Source organism: Oncorhynchus kisutch, linkage group LG28 (assembly GCF_002021735.2).
Source record: "Oncorhynchus kisutch isolate 150728-3 linkage group LG28, Okis_V2, whole genome shotgun sequence".
Taxonomy (NCBI): Eukaryota; Metazoa; Chordata; class Actinopteri; order Salmoniformes; family Salmonidae; genus Oncorhynchus; species Oncorhynchus kisutch.
The window spans coordinates 22,283,467-22,304,866 of record NC_034201.2 but is presented as its reverse complement, the minus strand read 5'-3'; the positions used below and the strand labels follow the sequence as shown (position 1 = coordinate 22,304,866).

Here is a 21,400-nt window from a genome sequence, read left to right as displayed (position 1 = left end):
TACAAAACATGTGACAAATCAAATGTGATTTGATCTCTTTTTTTGGTTCTGATGGGGTACTACAGTTGAACTAAGCTCATGATGCATTTATAGGTTATATTCTTCAAGAATCAATGGGTAGCCTACATATTATAATTCCAAAAATGAATGTAGCAACTGCTGATTGCCCCTTTAACCAAGCACAATATTTTGTATTCCCATTGCGATTGATTTAGACTTTTAGAAATTTGAAAATGTTTAAAAGTCTACTTTTGTTTTTCTTTCTGTAAGACCCTGAAGTGCCGAATTGCGTTGTTTTTACTATTATTATCAACATCCACTGTTAACCAAGAGTTGCTGAATATCCTCTTCACTTGAGTTCGCACCTCATGCACGTTGGAGAGCTAGGTTGCGCAGTGTTCCTTTCTATTCCCTTTCGCAGAGGGGTGTAATCATTACTGCCATCCGTCCTGTTGCTGAACCTGTCCAATTGAAACGCTAGTTTTCGTTAACTGTTTGGAGTAACGATTACACCCATGGGGCGCAAAACGAACGAAACTGGGCGGGACATACCTGAATTTGTCAAATAGAAACTCTCGTTTTGGGACCACGACTAGGGTTTGGACTAATGATTACACCCCTAGTATAGTGTTCTACAGTAAAATAGCCCCACTGTGGATCCTGCCCTCTACTGTCACTAACAAATAATGCAAGTTTCCCACAACGCTGCCGCATCATCATGTCCGGAAGTGAGACAATATTGACAATATGGCCACTGGTCGCAGAAGGGGGAAGTTTGGGATTTGACAGCCCATTCTCCTCGGTCGCAAATAAACCAATTACCATCGTCAAGAATCGACGTATATGAATGAAGGGACTCGGGAATCCACGGGATGTTGTCATTGAGCTGAGGATACATTCACAGCGTGAAAATCGTCATGTCGTTTTTCAGAAGGAAAGGTAAGGAAGTATGATAGCCGGTTAGCGCGAGCCAAAGGGCGTAAAGGGGCTCGCGGGAGAGGTTGAGGAATGCGCGATGGCTAGTAATGACAGATGAGAATGCGCTTGACAGGTTTGTGTCAAGTCCACGCCGACAAAATATCCGCTGGATAATATAGCAAATACCAGTTTGTTTCTGTGGTTATGTGTTTCAAATCTGAAGAGCTAAAACTGGCAGCCACACGATCTAGCTAATGCAGCTTTCCTTCTCAATAGTTTTTGCTACTGCTAACGTTAAGTAGCTAACGTTAGCTAGCTGATGCTGTGGTGCTAATACTCAGCTAGCTACTAGTATATCTGACCATGATCGATAGCAATTAATTTTTGGAGAATGTAGATTATGTTGGTTATTACCTAGATACTAATTAACCTGAAAGCCTTACATTTGGTGATTTCCTAATAATTTCACGGTAATGTTTCTTTAGTTTAGGTCACTGGCTGTCTTCCATGCCAGTCAACTATGCCATTGTGGTTGGATGGATAGCTCCCCATGCAAGTAACGTTATAAGTAGGTTTAGGGCTAGGCATTCTTCATTGGCATGTTGGAAATTCTGGTGGTGTTTAGTTTAATGGCTCTTGGTTAGTTGACACCAACCGGTCGATCTCCAAGACATTCCTAGTCGATCATCAAACATGTATGTAAAAAAACAACGATACAAATCAAGCCTTAGCATTTCTATTCGTTTCGCGCTGTTGAGTGTAGGTGCACTTGATTCAGCTGCCCTAGCGCCGGCAAGTCAAAGTGCTGCTTTTTTTAACCGTTTCATGTGTCTGAAGGTAGAACTCCGCCTACCCGGCAGGCCTTGAGAGCAAATCAAGTGCAACTGTATTTCCACCGCTGGCCAATCAGATAGCTCAGATCACGGTGTCTGCACAGTTTCTTCGCACACTAGGACTGTAAAAAGAAACCTCAAACGCACACCGAAGTTGATAATGTGAGATTTAAAACCTTTTAAAACCAACGAATACAGCAAAGAACTGCAGTTTTTATGAGTAAATGCATGTTTAAGTTGTTATGCAGCACTGTCTATAAGCCATACAATGCACATGTTATGATAATCTATCTTTGTTATTATTTGCGCTTTTATATTTTTTAATATCGAGGAATAATGCACTTTCTCTGATCATAGGAGTAAGGAGATCATAGAACCTCTGCTCCCTCCCTCCCCTCAGACTGACCATAAGCTGCAGGCTGTCAGTCCAGTAAAAAAAAAGAGCAAATTCAGCTGTGCCTCACAAGTAATAAAATAAATATTATTTTACCAGTGATCATATACCAAAAATGTTGAAATACAACTTCAAAATGGTTTGAGAAGAACAACATTGGCTGGAAAATTCAAGTAGCCTACTGCACAAACCTCATAACTGTTTTTCATTGGTTAGTGTTGCATAGGCTTGTGCTTTTAAGTCATGATTTTTCAATCTGAGCTGTAGATCTCGTCTTGCATTTTGACCCAGAAAGGGATTTTGATTCAGAAAATTATTTTGACTCAGAAAAGGTTGGTGACCACTGCTCCAGGCTAACTCAGTATTTACCTTGGAATTGTGGTCCGAAGACATAAAAGCAAAAATGATTGCATGTAAATCACTAGCCCAAACTATAGACCTCCATTCCTGGGGCTAGTAAAACACACACACACACAACACACATTTGTCTTGACAGCTACTGTAAAGTATTTGGCCAACAGTGCAAACCATGGATAATATGAAATGATGATGATAGCAATCAGTCATATGCAGAGACCTATTTATATACAGATTGAAATCATAAAGCTCTTTGAGGTGGGTAGACATAACCATGTGCTAACCATCTGATGCCTCTAAATGAAAAAGAGCCTTCCATCTTTCCCCCACTTCTCTACTGAACACTGAAAGCGCCTCTGGAAAACTATTTATGTCATGCGCAAAAGGTTCACTTTCACCACACAATTGTAACCAGGCATATTCTGTTACTTTATCTAATGGAGGAGGACTGAAATGTGTAGAAAAACAGGACTTTGGTTCCAGACTGTTCTTTATGGTGATGATGAGGGTTCTTTGCAGTAACATGACAATAAAGTGACATCGAGCTGATAGACCAAGGCCACTCTAGTCAATAAACACACCTTGTAAGATAGCAGCCATGCTTCAATGTGAAGAATAACTCTGTTCTATTCCAATTAGGAGCCTCACACAAGTAGTTTGCGCCTCTCTCCTTGTCTTATCTGTGCATGACAGTGAGGGAAATAGTTATAATTATTTGTTTGCTTAACAGTCAAGGTTATCCCACTGTCACAGGCATATCTGTTTCCCGACCAGGCCTAGGCCATTATGTAACTGTATAGTTAAAGGTACTTCGGGATTTTGACTATGAGGCCCTTTATCTACTTCCACAGAGTCAGACGAACTTGTGGATACCATGTTTAGGTCTCTGCCCGGTATGAAGGAAGTTAAAGTTAATTTGGCAAGCCAATGCTAACTAGCATTAGCACAATGACTGGAGGTCTATGGGTATCTGCTACAGTGACTGGAGGTCTATGGGTATCTGCTAGTTAGCATCTTCCTTCAAACTGCACGCAGAGACATAAAAATGATATCCACGAGTTCAGGACCGTGTTGCCAAAATCCCAAATGATCCCTGTAAGTTTTCAGTGACACTGCATCATCATCATCCATATGGCTTTACCTTACAATGAAACTCAGGCACAGTATTCTGGTCACTGATCTCACCCTGCATTGTGAATGTTAGAGCCTACTCTAATTACAATGCTATGTAATTCCTTTTTGACCCATAGCAAAAGGCAAGGAACCCGAGCAACCAGTTGATGCAAAAGTCAATAGAGGTGGGTACCGAACTACTAATTCTTTGAAGTGATAAATTATAATACTGTGCTGCTGCCCTCTGATGTTTCATTTTTTAGCAGCCCTGAAAATAGAGAGTACATAAGGTCCTTGTGTGAAGTTCTTTGAAAGCAGTCAAGTGTCTCTTTAGTTGAAGTGTTATGTTCACTCATTTTTTTGTAGGTGTTTATATTTGTCTTTGTAAATGTACTGAGAGAGAATGTATTGATTTAGGTAATAACACACATATATCAGCTAGTAGGCCTAATTTATGTCCAAAGTTCAGACTTTAAATGATTGGGTTTAAGAGTTTTTAGAGAGATGCCAGTGAAGTATTTTATATTCTTAGACAGGCTCAAAGGGCTAAGTTAACATTTACACAGAGCACACTGTCTCGCAATCCCCACACCCCAGCGTTAAAGAAAGAAAGTGTCCCAGCACCCACTGAGCTCTAACTGGGCACAGTTATGTACTAGATCACTATACCATTCAGTTAAAGAAGTAGGCCTTTTTCAGAAGCCATAACCTCGTACATAACATACTTTGTTGGTGTTTTGGGTTTCTCTCTAGAAAGCTAAGCCATCATTCTGTATTGATCAAAGGAAATAAGATACCTATGTTTCCACCCTCCTCCTCCCCTGTAACCCCAGCCCTGGTAGCCCCAGCAAGCCCCCACTCCCCCTCCTATAGCCTCCGTAACCACCATGCCATCCTGGAGGTGGCGGGGCCCAGCCATGTGGCCATCAACGCCATCTCTGCAAATATGGACTCCTTTGCCCACGGACGCACGGCCATCCTCAAGAAACAGCCCAGCCACATGGAGGCTGCACACTTTGGGGATCTGGGTATGTGCCTCCAGTATTCTTCTGATTTGTTTCATAGTTTTCAGGAAACGTTTTCACAAGCGTTCCAGAGAAGAAGTGCTGATCTAGGATTAAGTGACCGCTCTTATTTATTATAATTTAAAAGGCTAAACTCTCTAGGGCACTGCACCGCAGTGCTAGCTGTGCCACCAGAGACTCAGGGTTCGAGCCCAGGCTCTGTCGCAGCCGGCCGCGACCGGGGGGTCCATGGGGTGACGCACAATTGGCCTAACGTCGTCCGGGTTAGGGAGGGTTTGGCCGGTAGAGATATACTTGTCTCATCGCGCACTAGCGACTCCCGTGGCAGGCCGGGTGCAGTGCACGCTAACCAGGTCGCCACGTGCACGGTGTTTCCTCCGACACATTGGTGCAGCTGGCTTCCGGGTTGGATGCGCGCTGTGTTAAGAAGCAGTGCGGCTTGGTTTGGTTGTGTTTCGGAGGACGCATGGCTTTCGACCTTCGTCTCTCCCGAGCCCGTACAGGAGTTGTAACGATGAGACAAGATCGTAACTACTAACAATTGGATACCACGAAATTGGGGAGAAAAGGGGGTAAAATAAAATTAAAATTAATAAAAGGCCAAACTCATCCTAGATCTAAGAAAGAGAAAAAAAAGTTATTTAAGAGTGATTTTAATGGATGATCTTTCTCTTTTAAGTTCTCCTTCTGACTGGACCGTGTGTGCCAATGCTTCAGCGAGTTGATGCAACGTTATAATAGTAGGTGGTGGATATGGTGCTGGTGGAATTGGTTTAAATACCAACGGGCCTGGCCTTTCCACAAGCGATTGGTTCAAGGCTAATCCTGCTACGCACTCCTGCATGAGTTAGCCTTTTGACCAACCAGCACACTACCAGCAAAGATTTTCACAAGCGTGATTTTTAGTATGACTCATAACTAGGGCCCAGAGTTCTTCCTGAGGGACCTGATCAGGAAAACTCCTTATATCTCATGCATCATACTGCAGGTATTTTTCTGCTGCCGTTGTAATCATTGGGTTGGCCGCCTAAGCATTTTTCCAAACAGTGTAAATAATACATTTTAAAAACCCTAAGTGTAAACTTAAACAACTAAGACCAAATTTGAAGTATGTAGACAATTTAATGGACCTATATATTTTTTTAAATAATATAATCTTTAAGAACTAACAATAACTAAAATAAAAGCTAGACAGTCAGGGATAACTAATAAAATGAATACTACTAAATTCATTGTTTTGTGTATTTCATTTTTATTTTAGAGCAAAATAAGCCATGGGAAATGCATAGACTTGCAGGCAACTATTTAAAACTGAAAAATAAATGATACACTACACATTTTTTAAATTAGTGCAATGACTGGAAGTCTATTCTAGCAGATACCCATAGATTTCCAGTCATTGTGCTAATGCTAGTTACCATTGGCTCGCAAAACTACATCTAACTTTCTTCATACTGGACACAGAGACCTACAAATGGTATCCACTAGTTAATCTGAATTTTGGGAAGTAGATGAAGGGCCTCATTGCCAAAATCCCAAAGTATTCCTTTAAAAATGGGACAGGTCTTTACTTACCGGTGTTGGGGGAGGGGAGGGCCTTGAAATGCAGTAGGGTAGCGTGACTATACTGTGCTACAGTGACTAGACCCCAGACAGTGCTCTGAGGGTGTGAACTCTTGTACAGGAGTGAGAGAGAGAAAGGGAGGGGTGGAAGGAGAGAGGAGTGAAGGGGTGGGAGAGGGGGCTGAGCTGCCGGTTATCAGTCATACGTGGCAGCCTGCCCACTCTGGAGCTGATACTAGGAGCACACAACACTCATCACAAAACACCAGATCACTGTTTAGTGCTCCTACTCTAGTCCATTATGTAATGGAGGCCTTCAGCCAGGCTTCAGTCATACATTCACATGGCCTCCCTGATCATATGACCCGGGAACAGTGCCATAGTTGAATAAGTTTTAGATAAGTATTATTTTTTTATTATGGATGATCGTGTGTGGTTTCATTCAGTATGCTGTGGTCCGCTGTGTCTGTTTAGGCTGGGTTAGACTTTGTAAGAACGGATTATGTAGAAAGGGCTTTATAAAGACGTTTGATTTATGTTTTGATTGGTTCATTGTGTGTTTCAGAAGGGTCCAGTGTGATCATACTCTATGGTTGTACAGTGGTTTTATTCAGTATTATGGTTTGTTTTCAGGGCACTCTAGTGTGAACTACCTGGCCTCTGAGACGCGTTCACGCCTGTCTAAGACAGTGGACCAGATCCTGCGGGACAATGTGGCCATGCCCTACTACATCCAGTTCCAGGAGGCCCTTGGGTCCGACCACTTGGTCCGCTTTTGGCTGGAGGCAGAGAGCTTCCGCTCAACCAGCTGGTGCCGGGTCCGGGCCAACAGTCTCAACTCCATCAAACACAGCTCCCTTGCCGAGCCTGCCTCCACCCCTGTCTCCCCCGAGCCCTCCTCCCCCCCAGACATGGACCTACCCTCCGTCTCCAGGCCCCCCTCATCTCACCCCCTTACCCCCAGCCCCCAGGAGATAAACAGTAACAGTAGTGAAGGCCCCACTGCGCAGCTCGTCCACAGGGACTCCTTTAGCTCCTTAGTGGACCAGAGGCCAGGCACCCCCAGCAGGGAAGATACCCCCCCCAGGCAGAATTCCAGGACAGGGACCCCCTTCAAGCTGCAGTCCACCCACGCCCTGAAGGAGCTCTCAGACAAGCTCATGAAGAGTACGTTTGACTGGTCTTCATAAATAAATATGTAAATCAAAATCTGTTCTTAATTTACCTGTACAAATAATGGTTAAGTAAGTAGCCTGGAGTGTCTGAGCCGGCTGTTGGTGAATGTTACAGAGAGACGCTATGGCTGTTCTCACGATCCTTTTTTATGAGTTGGGCTATAATTAGTGTTTTTATGCATGTTTGTACCATAATTTCTCTATATTCCTACCTTACTGTTATGACTGCATAACACTCTGACAAGGTAAGGGTTGTGTATTAGCTATTTTTGTTTGAATCTCCACCATGTGAAACAACTGGCTGTGAGAATAAGTTTCATTTATTTTAATTGCACGTTGAAGGTAACAATATCTGAGTTGTACACAATTTGACACCTGTGACAGACTGTTAACCATTTTCACCTGTGTGTTGTAGGTATAGAGAGAGATGCAGTGAACATCTTCACCAAGTACATCTCTCCAGACGCTGCTAGGCCCATCCCCATTACAGAACAGATTAGAAACGACATAGTCGGTAAGAAATTAGTACCCCCACCTGTTTTCCATTAGTATTGACTTTGACTGTAAGACAGTGTAGTCTGTGTGTATGTACTGTATGAGTATTTTATCAGAACTGTATGAGTACTGTATGCATTCCTATGAAGGTTAGACCTAGTTAAAGATCAAATCTGCCCTAATCCTCTCTCGTCTGTGAAGTACATTTAGCAAAGTTTCAGGATAACTCATTTGTGGATGAATTGATAATCCGTTGTGTGATTGTGACTGTTTTAGTCCCTTTCTCCACTTTGCCAGCTAAAATCTGTGGCGAGGATGGAATGGTGGACCCAAACTGCTTTGTCATTGCACAGTCAGTCGTCTTCTCCATCATGGAGGAACAGTACGTTTTAGATTCTCCAGTCTTCATGTTCTAGTATCCATTGAAAGATTGACATTTTCTCATATGAGTTCATGTTGAATGCCAGTGTTTTTCTGTATGGTTCATGTTGAATGCCAGTGTTTTTCTGTATGGTTCATGATTTGTCTCCTATGATTAAGGTGTAACCAATGTTCTCTTATACACCTATCCACTCGTATATCCACTCTTCTATCATAAATGTGATCACATATCATTTATATTTCCCAGGCACTTTAGTGAATTCTTGCGCAGCCATCATTTCTGTAAGTACCAGATGGAAGTGTTGACCAGTGGCTCAGTGTTTCTGGCAGACATCTTGTTCTGTGAGTCGGCCCTATTCTACTTCTCTGAGGTGAGCACAACAACTGGACCCCACAATTGATGTTGTTTAAACATAACATACTGTGGTTATCAAGTTAATTCATATTAATTGCTGTTTTATTCATTGGTGTTATTGCTGTTAGTGCTACTGGTGTTTCTAATCTGTTTGTTTCTATTCTATTCTTCTCTATTCTATTTGACATTAGTGTCATATGGTAGGTGTTAATAGAAGAGTCATTGGTAATGAAGCTAACATGGTGTGTGTCTCTCCAGTACATGGAGAAGGAGGACGCTGTGAATATCCTGCAGTTCTGGCTAGCAGCAGATAACTTCCAGGACCAGCTGGCTGCAATGGCGGGACAATACGACGGCCAGGAGGCCCAGAATGACGCCATGATCCTCTATGACAAGTAAGCCATCCGTTTCTTTATATATAAACTGTGGCCAGTTTATTAGGTTATACCACCCCGTTCATGAAAATGGTTTGCTCCTACAGACAGTGAGTCACGTGGCCATGGCTTGCTATATAAAGAAGGCAGACAGGCATCAATGCATTCAGTTACTGTTTGATTGAACATTAGAATGGGCAAAACTAAGCGACTTTGAGTGTGGTATGGTTGTCAGTGCCAGGCGTGCCGGATTCAGTATCTCAGAAACGTCCGTCCTCCTGGGCTTTTCACGCACGACACTGTCTAGGGTTTACTGAGACTGGTGTGATAAACAAAAACATCCAGTCAGTGGCAGTGTTGTGGGTGAAAACAACTCGTTGATGAGAGAGGTCGAAGAAGAATGGCAAGAATCTTGCAAGCTAACAGGCGGGCCACAAACAGACCAATTACGGCACAGTACAACGGTGTGCAGAACGGAATCTCAGAACGCACAACTCCTTGTCACGGATGGGCTATTGCAGCAGACGATCACATCGTGTTCCACTTCTATCATCTAAAAACAAGAAGAAGCGGCTTCAGTGGTCACGCAATCACCAACACTGAACAATTGAGAAAAACATTCCCTAGTCTTCTGATGAGTCAGTCAGAATTTGGCAGAAGCAGCATGAGTCCATGGCCCCATCCTGCCTGGTGTCAATGGTACAGGCTGGTGGCAGGGGTGTAATGGTGTGAGGAATGTTTTCCTTGCTCAATTGGTCCCTTGAGACCAATTGAGCAAGGATTGAACACCACAGCGTATCTGAACATTGTTGCTGACCAAACCCATTGGAACAGTGGTCTCCAAGGCATTCCCAGTCAATCACCAAACATTTTGGTTAAAAACAAACAATAAAGCCTTGTGTTCCTATTTTTATATATTTTGCACTTTTGGTGGTAGGTGCATTTGATTTAGTAGCCCTATCGCCAGGAAGGCAAAGTGTTCCCATTTTGAATAACTTCATGTGTCTGAAGGTAGAACTCTGCCTACCCAGCAGGCTCAGAGAGCAAATCAAGTGCAATTATAGGACTATCACTGGCCATTGAGAGGTCAGATCACTGTGCCTGCAAAGTTTCCTCGAGCCGTAGACTGTAAAAAGAAGCCTGGAACGCATAGCAAATGTGATACTGTGAGATTTCTAAACGTTTAAAACCATGACTAGAGAGACTCAACGAATACAGCAAAGAGTTGCTGTTTTTATGAGTAACACTTATAAGCCATAAAATGTGTTTTCCCTACTTCCATTCACGCTGCAAACAGCACTGCAACAGCTGCAATGAATGAGTATAGCAACGTTTTCCGATAAGCTAACATTGTTATTATTAGTGGCTTGTCTTTTCGAATATCAAAGAATATTTAACTTTCTCTGATCATAGGAGTAACAACATGAATTGGTGCATAAGGCAGAAATAATGCAGTGCGACTAGTTTTGCTATCAGCTGGAAGACTGTCCCCCTTTCTCAGCGGAGAAAGTCCTATAAAAAAATTAAAAGATTGAGCTCACTCAGCTTTGGATCTATTACCAGTGTGATCATATACCTAAAATGTTAAAATATAATTTCAAAATGGTCTGAGAAGAACAACATTGGCAGGGCAATTGAAGTAAAGCCAATATACAGTGATAATTTATTGGGCCTATAGCCTACTGCACAAACCTTATTGCTACAGAACTGTTTTCAATTGGTTCATGTTGCATGGGTTTATATTTTTTAAAGTCCTGTTTGGAAAAAAAATATATGAGTAGTAAATCTTGGCTTGCGTTTTGACTCAAAGTGATCTTGACTCAAAAGGTTGGTGACCACTGCAATAGAGCATCTTTGGGATGAGATGGAACGGGCTGTTCACAACATGAATGTACTGCCTTCCAATCTGCAGCAACTGCATGATGCCATTGCGTCAGCATGGACAAACATCCCTGTGGAACATTTCCGACACCTTGTAGAATCCATTCCCCAGAGAATTCGGGCTGTTTTGGAGGAAAGTGCGTCCGAGCCGGTACTAGATGGGTGTACCTAATAAACTAGCCACTGAGTGTATTTGCTTAATATCTTTGGTTTCACACCATCATTGTCTTTACACTATATTTGTCTTTATACTGTATTTGTCTTTACACTATATTTGTCTTTACACTATATTTATCTTTACACTGTATTTGTCTTTACACTGTATTTGTCTTTACACTATATTTGTCTTTACACTATATTTATCTGAACACTATATTTATCTGAACACTATATTTATCTTTACACTATATTTGTCTTTACACTATATTTGTCTTTACACTATATTTGTCTTTACACTGTATTTGTCTTTACACTGTATTTGTCTTTACACTGTATTTGCCTTTACACTGTATTTGTCTTTACACTGTATTTGTCTTTACACTGTATTTGTCTTTACACTGTATTTGTCTTTACACTGTATTTGTCTTTACTATACATTTGCCTTTACTATACATTTGCCTTTACTATACATTTGCCTTTACAGCATTACTCAGTCTGGCTTGTTTATTAGGACACCAGTTTAATAGTGGTGGGATCTGTTCCCTCCCCAGGTATTTCTCACTCCAAGCCACCAAACCGCTGGGTTTCGATGACTCTGTGCGGATGGAGATAGAGTCTAATATATGCCGGGAAGGAGGGCCTCTACCAGACTGCTTCACCACTCCTCTCAGACAGGCCTGGACCACCATGGAAAAGGTGAGGGGTTGAAAGTCACACAGTAACATTTTACCTAAAAACAAAAATAAATTGTCATTTAGCAAACACTCATATTCAGAGTTACTTACAGGAGCAATTAGAGGTAAATGCCTTGCTCAAGGGCACAGACAGATGTTTCACCTAGTCTGCTCGGGATTCAAACCAGTGACCTTCCGGTTACTGACCCAACTCTCTTAACCTGGGTCAAATACATTTGTTGATACGGGACACACAGGGGTCACTCTGCAAACTCTCAACTGTAAAATCAATAGGAAACATTATTAGATTGAACCATATTGGGTTATTGGCCTTTGGGGTTATTGAAGGTAGTGGTACCAGAGCAATAAATATACAGTTGAAGTCGGAGGTTTATGTACACCTTAGCCAAATACATTTAACTCAGTTTTTCACAATTCCTGACATTTAATCCTAGTAAAAATTCCCTGTCTTAGGCCAGTTAGGATCACCACTTTATTTTAAGAATGTGAAATGTCAGAATAATAGTAGAGAGAATGATTTATTTCAGTTTTTATTTATTTTATCACATTCCCAGTGTGTCAGAAGTTTACATACACTCAATTAGTATTTGTTAGCATTGCCTTTAAATTGTTTAACTTGGATCAAACGTTTTGGGTAGCCTTCCACAAGCTTCCCACAATAAGTTGGGTGAATTATGGCCCATTCCTCCTGACAGAGCTGGTGTAAGTGCGTCAGGTTTGTATGCCTTGACTTTGTTGTCTTTAAGCCATTTTGCCACAACTTTGGAAGCATGCTTGGGGTCATTGTCCATTTGGAAGATCCATTTGTGACCAAGCTTGAACTTCCTGACTGATGTCTTGAGATGTTGCTTAAATATATCCACACCATTTTCCTGCCTCATGATACAATCTATTTTGTGAAGTACACCAGTCCCTCCTGCAACAAAGCACCCACACGACATGATGCTGCCACCCCCGTGCCTCACTGTTGGGATGGTGTGTTTCGGCTTGCAAGCCTCCCCCAATTGTCATTATAGCCAAACAGTTCAATTTTCGTTTCATCAGACCAGAGGACATTTATCCAAAAAGTACGATCTTTGTCCCCATGTGCAGTTGCAAACCGTAGTCTGGCTTTTTTATGGCGGTTTTGGAGCAGTGGCTTCTTCCTTGCTGAGCGGCCTTTCAGGTTATGTTGACAAAGGACTTGTTTTACTGTGGATATAGATACTTTTGTACCTGTTTCCTCCAGCATCTTCACAAGATCCTTTGCTGTTGTTCTGGGATTTATTTCACTTTTCGCACCAAAGTACGTTCATCTCTAGGAGACAGAACGCGTCTCCTTCCTGAGCGGTATGACGGCTGCGTGGTCCCATGGTGTTTATACTTGCGTACTATTGTTTGAACAGATGAACGTGGTACCTTCAGGCGTTTGGAAATTACTCCCAAGGATAACCAGACTTGTCGAAGTCTATTGTTTTCTGAGGTCTTGGCTGATTTCTTTTGATTTTCCCATGATGTCAAGCAAAGAGGCACTGAGTTTGAAGGTAGGCCTTGAAATACATCCACAGGTTCACCTCCGATTGACATAATTTGAGTCAATCAGAAGCTTCTAAAGGCATGACATCATTTTCTGAAATTTTCCAAGCTGTTTTAAAGGCACAGTCAACTTAGTGTATGTAAACTTCTGACCCACTGGAATTGTGAAACAGTGAATTATAAGTGAAATAATCTGTCTTTGTAACAATTATTGGAAAAATTACTTGTGTCATGCACAAAGTAGATGTTCTAACCAACTTGCCAAAACTATAGTCAACAAGAAATTTGTGGAGGGGTTGAAAAACGAGTTTTAATGACTCCAAACTACGTGTATGTAAACTTCCGACTTCAACTGTACAAAGATTTGGCTTTGAGTTATTATGTTGTTGCCAAAGGCTAGGGATGATGCTGAAACACTTTGCCATTCTCTGAAGAAAATGGAAGACCTTTATGACTGAAAGGCATGTCCCTCTTGCATTTTCAAGTTCAACTTTGCTAATTTGAAGTTCATGTCATTTTTCTTCCCTCAGGTCTACATGCCAGGCTTCCTGTCGAGTAACCTTTACTACAAGTATCTGAGTGACCTTATCAACTCTGTCCGAGCGGATGAGTTTGTCCTGGCCAGCGCTCCCGGTCAAGGCGTGGCCCCAGATGGTGACCGCAGCACCAATGCTACCGAGGGTTCTCAAACCCAGGTAGATAACCCCACACTTGACCTGCTCACACCCTGACATTTTCTTAATTTCATGAGACATTTTGAAAAGTTTGTCTATGTGCACTCGAATGAATGAATGTTCAACAGCAGTAGCACTCGTACCTTTGTCTGTTAGTCATTTTCCCTCCTAAACCGTTTAGGAGATAATGAACTTTGAGTAAATAGCTTCGTACGTGGAATATTATTCCCTCTAGTTATTCTCTAACTGTGCAAAGTATTATATTTGTTCTCATTACAGCAAGCTACCAAAAAGGTAGCAGCAGTGAAAATCCTGAAAAATTTTGACGAGGCGATAACGGTGGACATAGCCAGTTTGGATCCAGAGTCCCTGTACCAGCGCCCCTACGCTGGGTAAATCTGCATAACCTCTGGCCTTCTCAGATATACATTTTCAGCATTCTCTAAGTACTGTCGTCTGTAAACAACATTTATTATTTAAACTATTTGATCTGGTGTTTTTTTCCCCATATGTTTCTCTACTGGATGATATTTTAGAAAATAGTCAAATAATGGTGCTAAATTTCCCCCATTTCTACCCCTGAACTAGCCTGATTTTACTAATGTAATATTCCCAAAATGGTTCTTTTGATCCAAGCTAAGTAAGCCAGTGTAATGGCCACTGATGTGTGACCTAAACCACTCCAAATACAAACATGTTATGAATGAATATATGATGTTAAAAAGCATATTTTCAAAGACTCCACCATGCGGTCCTCAGTGTGACGGCAGATTTGTAGGTTATCCCCATTACCTTATAGCAGTCTAATATGCCAAACACACAGGCTGATATAGTGCAGCCCCAGTAGTGTCCTAGTTGCAGTAAGAGATTAGCCTGGTCCCAGATCTGTTTGTGCTGGGACCAAATGACAACGACGATAGGAGTTGGCTGTACAGCACAAACTAATGTCGGACCAGTCTAGTAACAGGGTGCTGTCTCCATAGATATCTGGTATCTATGACATCATTGGCTATGTCCCCTCTCTATTCAGAAGAATGACGTTTGGGAAAGTGAACGAGCTGGGCCAGTTCATCAGGGAGGCCGAACCAGAGCCGGATGTGAAGAAATCCAAAGGTAATTTACATTGACAATCTATACCTTTCTTTCTCTGCTTCTCTTTTCTCTTATTTTGTCTCTTTTCCCTCTCTTCTCTCCTTTTTTTCTCTCTACTGTTCATTGTTGCCTGTATAATTTGTGTCATGTCTCTCAAGCATGCATGGTGTGGGTATTGTCTTCTATTCTAATCCTAACCGCAAACAGAAAGTAGGTTTAAATATGTGGGGCACCCCAAATACAACGCAAGGCGCTTTTAGTTCTTATAAAAGACTATACAGTATAACATGAATATAATATTTAGGACTTCTTAGAAGAGAATGTTCTCTGAGAACAGAAGAAATCCATATAAAAGTCCTGGACTAAACCTGTATATGTTGAATGCATTTTCTTAGTAGATTTCATGGCTCTAATCATAAACCAACTTTTCTAGCCCTCAGTTTCTTCCAAATGCATCGATCGCATTCCAAGAGAATTCTGTGCTGTGATAAATGTACCTCATATGCCTAGTATCTTTCAGAGCAGTGGTTCCCAAACTTTTATAGTCCCGTACTCCTTCAAACATTCAATCTCCAGCTGCGTACCCCCTCTAGCACGGTCAGCGCACTCTCAAATGTTGTTTTTTTGCAATCGTAAGCCTGCCACACACACACACACACTATACGATACATTTCTTAAACATAAGAATGAGTGGAGCGTCCAGAGTGGCGCAGTGATCTAAGGCATTGCATCGCAGTGCTAGCTGTGCCACTAGAGATTCTGGGTTTGAGTCCAGGCTCTGTCGCAGCCGGCCGCGACCGGGAGACTCATGGGGCGGCGCACAATTTTCCCAGCATCGTATTGGTTAGGGGAGGGTTTGGCCGGCAGGGATGTCCTTGTCCCATCACGCTCTAGCGGCTCTTGTGGCGGGCCGGGCCCAGTGCACGCTGACACGGTTGCCAGGTGTACGGTGTTTCCTCCGACACATTGGTGCGGCTGGCTTCCGGGTTAAGTGGGCATTGTGTCAAGAAGCAGTGCGGCTTGGTTGGGTTCTGTTTCGGAGGACGCACTGCTCTCGACCTTCGCCTCTCCTGAGTCCGTACGGGAGTTGCAGTGATGGTACAAGACTGTAACTACTAATTGGATACCACGAAATTGGGGAGAAAAAGGGGTAATTTAAAAAATAATAACAAGAATGAGTGTGAGTTTTTGTCCCAACCTGGCTCGTAGGAAGTGACAAAGAGCTCTTATAGGACCAGGGAACAAATAATAATATAATAATAATCAATCATTTAGCCCTTTTATTTAGCCATCTTACATATAAACCTTTATTTGTTCATTGAAAATTGTGAATAACTCACTACAGGTTAACGAGAAGGGTGTGCTTGAACGGATACACATAACTCTGCAATGTTGGGTTGTATTGGAGAGAGTCTCAGTCAAATCATTTTCCACACACAGTCTGTGCCTGTATATCATTTTCATGCTAGTGAGGGCTGAGAATCCACTCTCACATAGGTACAGTGGGGCAAAAAAGTATTTAGTCAGCCACCAATTGTGCAAGTTCTCCCACTTGAAAATTACAGGCCTCTCTCATCTTTTTAAGTGGGAGATCTTGCACAATTGGTGGCTGACTAAATACTTTTTTGCCCCACTGTATGTGGATGCAAAGGGCATCAGTGTCTTAACAGTGTGATTTGCCAAGGCAGGATACTCTGAGCGCAGCCCAATCCAGAAATCTGGCAGTGGCTTCCGATTTTAAAGAAGATTTTCACAGAACCGCTTGTTGCAATTTTGATGAGGCTCTCTTGTTCAGATATCGGCAAGTGGACTGGAGGCAGGGCATGAAAGGGATAACGAATCCAGTTGTTAGTGTCATCCGTTTCGGGAAAGTACCTGCGTAATTGCGCACCCAACCCACTCAGGTGCTTCGCTATGTCACATTTTACATTGTCCATAAGCCTGAGTTCATTTGTACACACAACAATTATACATTGATGGAAAGACCTGTGTGTTGTCCTTGTTAATGCAGACAGAGAAGAGCTCCAACTTCTTAATCATAGCCTCAGTTTTGTCCCGCACATTGAATGTAGTTGAGGCGAGTCCCTGTAATTCTAGATTCAGATCATTCAGGTGAGGAAAAAACATCACCCAGATAGGCCAGTCGTGTGAGAAATCATGCACGTGGTCAGACAAGTGAAAATTATGGTCAGTAAAGAACTTTAAGCTCGTCTCCCAATAAAAAAATGTAAAACGTGTTAATACTTTGCCCCTTTGATAATCAACTCATTTCTGTATGTTGTAAAAGCTGTACATGGTCGCTGCCCACATCATTGCATAGTGCAGAAAATACACGAGTGTATTTCAAACTGTCTGTCATTCCCTTGGCAGCTTGAGCCTCTCGGTGGATGCTGCAGTGTACCCAAGTGGCGTCGGGAGCAACTGCATTCCATTATGTCTCCCTGTCATGGCTTTTGCGCCATCAGTACAGATACCAACACATCTTGACCAACCAAAGTCCATTTGATGTCACAAAGCTGTCCAGAACTTTAAAAATATAATTTCCGGTTGTCCTGGTTTCCAGTGGTTTGCAGAAGAGGATGTCTTCCTTAATTGACCCCCCATAAACGTAACGGACATATACCAGGAGCTGTGCCAGGCCTGCTACGTCTGTTGACTCATCCAGCTGTAATGCATAGAATTCACTGGCTTGTATGCGAAGCAGTAATTTTTTCAAAACATCTCCTGCCATGTCACCGATTTTTCGTGAAACAGTGTTGTTTGATGAAGGCGTTTTCTGTATAGTTGTTTTGGGCCTTTACCCCCAGCATTGTCCCAGCCATATCTGCGGCAGCAGGAAGAATTAAGTCCTCCACAATATTATGGGGCTAGCCTGTCCTAGCCAATCGGAAGCTCACCATATAAGATGCTTCTAGCCCCTTCTTATTAATGGTATCTGTTGCTTTTATACATGTCTTACTACTCGAAAGTCGTCTTAATTCTCGCTCCAAACACTCTTGTGGCTTATTTTTCATATTGGCATGTTTTGTTTCTAAATGTCTGCACAAGAGTGAAGGATTCATCAAGTTGTGAGATAGTACTTTTGCACATATAACACACTGTGGCTGAGGAAAGGCACTACTCCCAATCTAAGTGAACCCCAAGTCAATGTAGATCTCATCATATTTGCGCCTCTTCGATGGTCCAATGTCCCTGTTTGTTGTTCGGTGCTTTCCTGGGTAAGGGTGCAGTAGCTCTTCAGCTGCAACAGATTCACAACTGTCAGTGTCCATGCTAGCTGGGCTAACAACAAATGTAGAATTACTGATACTAGCATTGGATGTGCTCGTGGAAGCAGAACAACTTGTCGTCGACAGGTGCAGGTGTAGTACTGCTGGTAGTAGCAGTACTACCAGTAGAGCTGGTATGTGTCTTTATGGACGCGGGCCTTACTTTTTTTGAACCATTTATACATTTTCGAGCAAACGGAATGAGCAGCAGTTACGTTTGGCTACATACGGACCGTTAGTGGAATACCCACGAGAGAGTAACGTTTAATGTGATTGGATGTTAATTATTTGACTAGGCTACCTGTATTTGACATTGTGTTGTTATTTCGCTGAACACTAGATGGTTTAATTTTATTGTTGGCAGTGAAACGAGGCTACTCGGGTGAGAAAAAAATCTCGCCCAAATGTATAGCCCCCTTGGAAAATATAAATGGACTGTTTGAAAATGTTATTATTATTTAACTTTTTATGTGAATCACATTTTTATTTGCTGTACCCCCAATGGCATTGCTTACCCCAGTTTGGCAATACCTGTTTCAGAGGAACAATAGATGAGAGGCTTGTCCTCTGAATATTTACATCTTCTTCACTCACTCTTCTCTCTTTCCTCACAGGTTCCATGCTTTCTCTAGCCATGAAGAAACTTGTTCAAGGCAACTCCGATGAGGTGATGAGACACCAACAAAACAAGCTCCTCTTGTGTTCAATCTGTTTGAACTAATGAATAATAGGAATGATGAACATATTGAATTGTAACTTGTCTGTGTGTGTTTAGGCCCAGGAGGAAATGGCCTGGAAGATCGCTAAGATGATCGTCAATGACGTAGTACACCAGGCGCACCACAACAGTCCTGACAAATCCACCAAGGTATGTCAAATTGTTCCGGATATCTGTATGCCCCAAGCCATTGCATTTATCTAATACAGTAGTCAACTATGTCAAATAAAATGACTTCAGTCATGACAAGTTTACTGTTGTATGATGATTGTCCATGTTTCATTGTCCATCTCTCTCCCTAGTTATGACCCTCCAGTGGAGAACCAAAAGATTGTCACTCCCTTCATCCTATAGAGACAGACCGTGACAGACAGATGTCACCTGGTCCAGTGATTAACTGCACACTGGATTCAGCTTATGGTGAAACACATCAATGAAGGTAGAAGAACAAAAGCATTCCATCATCTCCTGCATCAACTTGTACTGGTTTGTGTGTGAATATATGTGCGTGAGCGAAAGACTTGAAGTATATCGTCGTAACACTATGAAGGTATCTCTGAACAAATGAAGTGGAAGAGGAAAAGAAAAGCCAACAAGGCGGTTGCACAAAGAGCACCCGACTTCCTTCCTTCCAGAACAAAAAGGAGGGATGACAAACAAGGACGCAAAATGGTGCTGAACGGGAGCTGTCAGAAAGAGCAGCACTTCAGAAAGCAATGGTGCTGCCGTGGTTACTTCTGTTACCATGCCATCTAAGAGGGAGCCTGCAGGGGCCTGAAGCATCCTTCACTAAGCAATCGCTAAGAAGACTAGGTTGTCCTCGCCATCTTCTCTCCGTAACCCAACCACCACTACCGCCTTTGCCCATTCCTCATTCTTTGTTTTTAGATTAAATCCATTTGAAAGTGGTCAGACTAATGCCCCCCACAAATTCCAGCTGGAAGTAGGGGCTTTGTGCATTTTTATTTTGCGGCAGATGCGTATCCTGCTCATATTCCTTGGCAGTCCTGGTGTATTTTGTCAGTGGGGTGGGTTACTATGATGAGATGGTGAGTCAGAGTTTTCCTTTCCTACCCTCCTGGCTGTGGCCAAATGTACTTTCTAGAGCAGGTCAGACATGTTACAGTCAAACTGGAATGGACCTTCTTGATTTCCTGGTCTTGCCATCTACCTGTAGCTCTGGCGACCCCTGGCACCTTGTCCATATCATTACAGAACATAGGCTAATGAATAGATACGTGGTATTATGGCCTGAAGAAGACGTGCTACAGTTGCAATGAAAGAAGAACTCCAGGCTACTCCATCTATTGTTATAAATATGTACATTTCTGGTTTACCTCCATATATTAATGTTAGTAATTTTTTTATGGTGATTGTTGCAGTTTTTTTTGTTGTATGTACTGTCGAAAGCAATGTTTAAGCAAATCTCATTGAAGTGTACTCAGTGAATGTAATGTTAAGATTATTATGACTTTGTTTGTACCTCATTGAGATGTGTGGGAAAAGAACCAGAAAATACTATTTTGGTACTATGTACCGCTAATATTGTTTCTCTGACCTATGTGTTCTTAATCTATAATATATTTAAATTGTGTTTGATTTAAATATATATATATATTATTGCCTTGTGTTTGTCTATTTTGTTTTTTATACAGAAGGGACAGAAATGCTACCAATGATGGAAAATTACAGACTTCTTTCTCTTTGCACTGATTATGTATGAAATCTTGTCTGCTGCCAAACAGGGATGGATTTGGCTCTATTTCAGTCGTCATTAGCTTGTTGGCTGGTCATAGTTTGTGGCCATCACGTTGTTAATTGCACTTGGGTATTTAACCTCTAGTATTGCCAGATGGTAATGCAACCTGTAATTCAGCAAATGAATGCTCATCCCAGTGCAGTTTCAAGTGTGTGGTTAGCTTTTGCATAAGCTCTATTGGTGTTGTTGCTGCAGTTTTGCTCATCCAAATAGTTTTATCCTCATTTTATGTTGTACAGTATGATATACTTTATTGTAAATATTTTATGGCATTCATGTAATAAAACCTTTCTGCCTATATTGTAGCTAAAGTAGGCAACGTTATCAAATAGCAAATAGCAGATTTTTCTTGTTGCAATGCCATTTAACCAGTGGGGGGCAATGTGGACTGTATTGAAACATAAATGAGAAAGATAAATGTCTAACTACAAATTATTAGCAATAAGTATATAATATTCAGTGATTTGGATGTTTGTTTAAACGACAAAAAATAGCGTTTTGTCCAATAATAATAATTAGGACTAGGTTATTTCACTGTAAATATTAGTTCCTCTTGTTTCCCACAGACAATTGTAGTTAAACATGGACACTTTAGCAAATGTTTAGCTAAATGGGCAATCTTTGTGGTTTAGTATCACTTTGCTCTAAACATGTA

General features: G+C 41.8%; 1 protein-coding gene across 2 annotated transcripts; it reads left to right on the top strand.

Annotated features, from left to right (window-relative positions):
* Nucleotides 1-691: 691 nt before the first annotated feature.
* LOC109872926 (A-kinase anchor protein 10, mitochondrial) lies at nt 692-21,076 on the top strand. 2 transcript variants are annotated; one of them, XM_020464350.2, is made up of 15 exons: nt 698-939; nt 3,753-3,800; nt 4,449-4,643; nt 6,837-7,370; nt 7,794-7,892; nt 8,171-8,255; nt 8,502-8,625; nt 8,868-9,004; nt 11,575-11,719; nt 13,764-13,928; nt 14,187-14,299; nt 14,938-15,020; nt 18,883-18,935; nt 19,044-19,136; nt 19,289-21,076. In XM_020464350.2, the coding sequence occupies exons 1-15, from the start codon at nt 918-920 to the stop codon at nt 19,292-19,294; spliced, it is 1,902 nt and encodes a 633-aa protein (XP_020319939.1). In that variant the 5' UTR covers nt 698-917; the 3' UTR covers nt 19,295-21,076. The 2 variants fall into 2 exon arrangements, with proteins under 2 accessions (XP_031664414.1, XP_020319939.1); XM_031808554.1 differs by lacking the exons at nt 14,938-15,020; nt 18,883-18,935; nt 19,044-19,136; nt 19,289-21,076 and having other exon boundaries at nt 692-939; nt 14,164-14,291.
* Nucleotides 21,077-21,400: the final 324 nt, after the last annotated feature.